Genomic DNA, 4,933 nt, shown 5'->3' with positions numbered 1-4,933 from the left:
ATGGGAATAGAGATGTTTATGCTTTTACCCAATTTCTGCCCAATTTTAGAGACAGAAGCCTGATCTAATCACTATTAGTTATTGGTATCCTTACTTTGTTTTTTCCTCCTTTAAACTTTAGATTTTGGTCCTAAAAACAGATTCTCAGGACCTTGTTGCTTCCTTCAGAGTAACAACTGGAACAAGCAATACCACGGCCATTAAGTCAATTGAGTTTGCCCGGAAGGGGAGGTGAGTGAGACCTTAGGGACAGTTTTAAAAGCGAGTAGAATGCAAAGATACATTGAGAATTGCAGTTTTTGTGTACATTGTGCCTAAACTTAAAAAAATAATAGTTTACTTAAAGTTGTTAGAAATTCTCCATATTTGGCTCTTCAGTTCATAAAATTGCTTGCATTGGACGAGTAGTCACATCTTTCTTATCTGGAGGTTATCAGATAATTAGTTCCTTTACAGACGAGATATCTGAGTGGTCAGTGCTTAGAACCCAAAAGCCTGGCACGTAGTAAGCAGTGGTTAAAGTTTAGCTGTTATTATTTTTCATTTATTGAAACATTATTGATTGTACATATCCATGAGGTACAGTGTTGAATATCAATACCTGTGTGCAATATGTGATGCTCAAAGCAGAATAATTAGTATATTCAACATTACACAATGCAGTCATTTTTTTGTGTCGCTTTACCAATTTCTCACTAACACCCCCTTCCCCTCTCCTTTCCCACCTCTTGTGGCCTCAGTTCTGAGATTGGCTATTGTTATAATCAGAACTGATGTCATAAAATTCACATTGTAACTGAACATGCGTTTACATAAAACCTATTTACCCGTTTAATTTTAGATGTTATTCTGATAAGTTTGGTTACTCAGAAGTATCAACAGAAACAAGAAGAAATAGGTTGTCAGTAAGCTACCTTATTTAACAGTCATCCTATTTTGTTTAGGAAAACCCATACATACTCAGAGGACATTCATATTCACAGTTCTGTTGAATTAAGAAAAGATTACAGTCAGTGAAGTCTGTAGGAAGTCTGATGAAATAAGTTATATTTTAGACAGGTTTCAAAGATTTCCAATGTCATTATAGTAAAACATTGGACATTTAAAAATTAATAGTTTATTAACTCATTAAGAAGAATATATTGTGTATAAAACAGGCCAGAGAAGTGAAATATTTATATACATTTATTCTTTTTTTTTTTACTGTTTTTAAAATATTTATATACATTTAACTGTAAGTTTGTGAAGGTAGCAAGCTGGTTTCAGTTTAGAGGTCTTGGATCTCAGTTAAAGACTGACAGTTTGTACATTTTGGGTTCAGGGATACACAAGAAGTATAAAATATACTTGTATTCTCACTTCAAATTATATTTTGATTTGGAAGGTGACAAATAGATATAAGTATTCTAGTCTATTACTTAGATTTTTATTCAGCTTCTCCCCACTTTATTCGTTGTTTTGTGGTACTGTTTGAAGTAACTGATAGTAATAGAAAGTGTTAACAGGAACAGATTTCTAACCTCTTGTGTTGATATTTTTATCCTTTCCATAGTTGTTTTTTAATTAACACAGCAGATCGAATAATCAGAGTTTATGATGGCAGAGAAATCTTAACCTGTGGAAGAGATGGAGAGCCTGAACCCATGCAGAAGTTGCAGGACTTGGTGAATAGGTATGTATCACAACCTAGAAGCATATGTGGCAATCCGTGACCTGGGCTCAGATTCCACTTCTCCTTGGGTGCTTTCTTTGTCCTTTAGGACCCCATGGAAGAAATGTTGTTTCTCTGGGGATGGGGAATACATAGTGGCAGGGTCTGCCCGGCAGCATGCCCTGTACATCTGGGAGAAGAGCATTGGCAACCTGGTAAAGATTCTTCATGGGACGAGAGGAGAACTCCTCTTGGATGTAGCTGTGAGTAGAGTGGGTTGTTGCTGTTTTTACTCACGTAATCCAGAAAATCTTGACTCTGTTCTTACAGCCTGTTTTTCTTCATTAAAATTTAGTGGCATCCTGTTCGACCCATCATAGCATCCATTTCTAGTGGAGTGGTATCTATCTGGGCACAAAATCAAGTAGTAAGTATTTTTGGTTTACTTGCTTGAAACTAGAATACTCCTTTTTATGAAAGAGCCTTAGTCATAGTAAGCTAAAAATTACCTTACTTACTTTCTTTTGCATGTAATTCTTTCTACCTAATTAAATAGGCTTAGTGCATTTAGTTTCACTTTATTTTGATGGGAAGGTCTTGGTCCCAAGCTGGTTTACCAGCTCTGTTTTTAGGGAGAAAGTCTAGTGTACTTTTGGTTACATTCTTCTATTAACTAATTTGAGATATATTTTTCTTCTGCTTTTTAAATTTTTAGCTCAGTTTCTGTTTTTCATGTTGGTTTTACTTTGAACACCTTTAAACTATATTTGTAATTAGGGTACTCATAAGAAAATTTAATACTTTATCTCAAAATTACACTTCAGAAAGAGTAAAGAAGGCAGTTATTTATGAAAGAGCTACAGTTAATAACTTGAAATGGTTAAGATAGGAAATATTTTAATATAGTAAAACCTATAGATAACTAATTTTTATTCTTATCTGTCGAATTTAATCTCAGAATTCCGAGTCTCTTTCATGTTCATATCTTTCATTTATATAATTAATATCTAGATTACAGATTATTACTTTCTCATATGGTTAAGTAGTATATTTTGTTTGTGGCATAGGAAAATTGGAGTGCATTTGCACCAGATTTCAAAGAGTTGGATGAAAATGTAGAATATGAGGAAAGGGAATCAGAATTTGATATTGAAGATGAAGATAAGAGTGAGCCTGAGCAAACAGGTAATATTTCTCAATTGCAGGTAGTATTTCCTAAAGAAAAAATAATTACTTAATATTCTTAACTTGTTTTGTAAATTTATTTAAATGTCATTTTTTTCTTTAAGCTTACACAGTTTTCAGTGTTGGAGAGTCTTAATTTATAAGGCATTAAAGAGCTTATAAGAGCATTACCAGGACTCAGGCAGCACTCTTGACATTTAACTTTGTGTTTCCTGATTAATTGCAGGTGATTAAGTGAGGCTTTTTACCTGCAGCACCTAGCAAAGCAGCCACCCATGCTTGTATGGGTGTTCAGCTTGTATCATGTGTTGTGTCATTTCTTTGTCAGGAAGAGAAGGGCAAAGAGCACAGACTTTTGCTTCGGACTGCCTTGGGCAAAATATTTATTCTTAATACTTAAACCTGAATTTCCTCATTTGTAAAGTAGGGGTAATAATAGTACAAGCCTTTTAGGGTTGTGGGGAATAAATGAAATAATTCATGTAAAGCACTTAGTATAATAATAAGTACTCAGATGTTATTTTCTGTTATGATTATGACTGTGATCATTATTTTTATCTCTTCTGAACTTCTGGATAGGAGCTTCTTGAGAATAAAGATTTGACTATTTTTCCCCATGGTGTCTAACACAGGGTTTTACACGTAGTAGGGGTTCGTGTGTGTGAATGCTTAGGATGCTCGGTTGGCACTGTCAGTGAGCAATTAATGCCACAGATCATTGACTCCTGGGCTACTTGATGGTGCCAGGCATTAAGGAATCAGGACTGAGGTTAGTTCTCTCCAGCTTGAAAATGCTGGTTCTCACTTTTGTGTTATTAGATGACTTGCATGCCTCATGTGTTTTAGGAAAGGCTTCCAGGGATGCAGAATGTTCTGAATCATATAGGCATTGTTGGATTATGTTCTGTGAAGCCTTCCAAGGCTTCCACATAAATTGTTCCTCCTTGTCATCTCTTAAGCACGTTGCACTTACTGTATTAAATTGAAATTATCTGTGTGTATCTGTCTCCCAATTAGACTGTGAAGCTTTTACTGAAGAACCATTCCCTACTTTCTTGGTCATTGCTCTATTCTCAGTGCCTAGTATATGGTGGAAATTCAGCACATATTTGTTAAACAATTAAGTAAAATGAACTGTTTGGTTTTTCTCGTTTGTTTCTCCTGAATTTCACTTTATGAAAGTCATTAAGCTGTAAGTAAAAAGTGGTTTTCCATTTCTTCTCAACTGTCTCCCGTGTTTCTGTCCTGCAGGAGCTGATGCTGCAGAAGATGAGGAAGTGGATGTCACTAGCGTGGACCCCATTGCTGCCTTCTGTAGCAGGTGAGCCAGCACAGAAGACTGGGCATCTAGGACGCTGGTCCTCCTTAGCCCATGCTGGGGCACTTCTCGGTTCCCCTGGCTATCCCTTCAGTCCCATCTGCTTGTAAGCTAAAAGAGATAACTCCTTTGGTGTACAAGAAACAAAATGTAGTCTTTCTCTAGTCCTACTTTCCCTTCCTTCTCCCTGACAGAGAATTTTAAGGAACTGAAATAATTCATTTATTCTGTTTATTTTTACTACTGATTTTATTAATCATGTTGTCTGATTTCCTTTTATTCATCTTGGCTTTCTTGAAGTTCCAGATCCATACCTGTTGCTTATGCTTACTATAAGTGATAGAGGAAGGGCTCGTGGTTTAAGCAACTATCTCCTCTTTTTTCCAATCCCTGTCTGATCCTGTTCCAAATAGTGATGAAGAGCTGGAAGATTCAAAGGCTCTATTGTATTTACCCATTGCCCCTGAGGTAGAAGACCCAGAAGAAAATCCTTATGGCCCCCCGCCGGATGCAGTCCAAACCTCCTTGATGGACGAAGGGGCTAGTTCAGAGAAGAAGAGGCAGTCTTCAGCAGATGGGTCCCAGCCACCTAAGAAGAAACCCAAAACAACCAATATAGAACTTCAAGGAGTACCAAATGATGGTAAGAGCTGCATCTTCTCCCTGTTGCCTGACAGATGCCACTTTATACTCTTCAGCACAATCCGGTAATTTCCTGTTTGAATTATTGTACCTTAAAGGAATTTTTCCATGAGTTTTTTTTTTTTTTTTTTTCCTTT

General features: G+C 36.3%; 1 protein-coding gene across 1 annotated transcript; it reads left to right on the top strand.

The window, feature by feature from the left end:
• Positions 1–121: 121 nt before the first annotated feature.
• LOC103584183 (retinoblastoma-binding protein 5-like) lies at positions 122–4,797 on the top strand (the record flags this gene model as incomplete). The annotated part of the gene is made up of 7 exons (XM_008565286.1): positions 122–231; positions 1,553–1,672; positions 1,761–1,914; positions 2,007–2,078; positions 2,719–2,836; positions 4,088–4,157; positions 4,568–4,797. Coding segments are annotated over 7 exons (874 nt in total), but the record flags the coding sequence as incomplete, so codon positions are not given.
• Between the last annotated feature and the right edge of the window lie 136 nt (positions 4,798–4,933).

Source organism: Galeopterus variegatus, unplaced genomic scaffold (assembly GCF_000696425.1).
Source record: "Galeopterus variegatus unplaced genomic scaffold, G_variegatus-3.0.2 Scaffold46195, whole genome shotgun sequence".
Lineage (NCBI taxonomy): Eukaryota > Metazoa > Chordata > Mammalia > Dermoptera > Cynocephalidae > Galeopterus > Galeopterus variegatus.
This window is presented reverse-complemented; position numbering and strand designations above follow the sequence as displayed.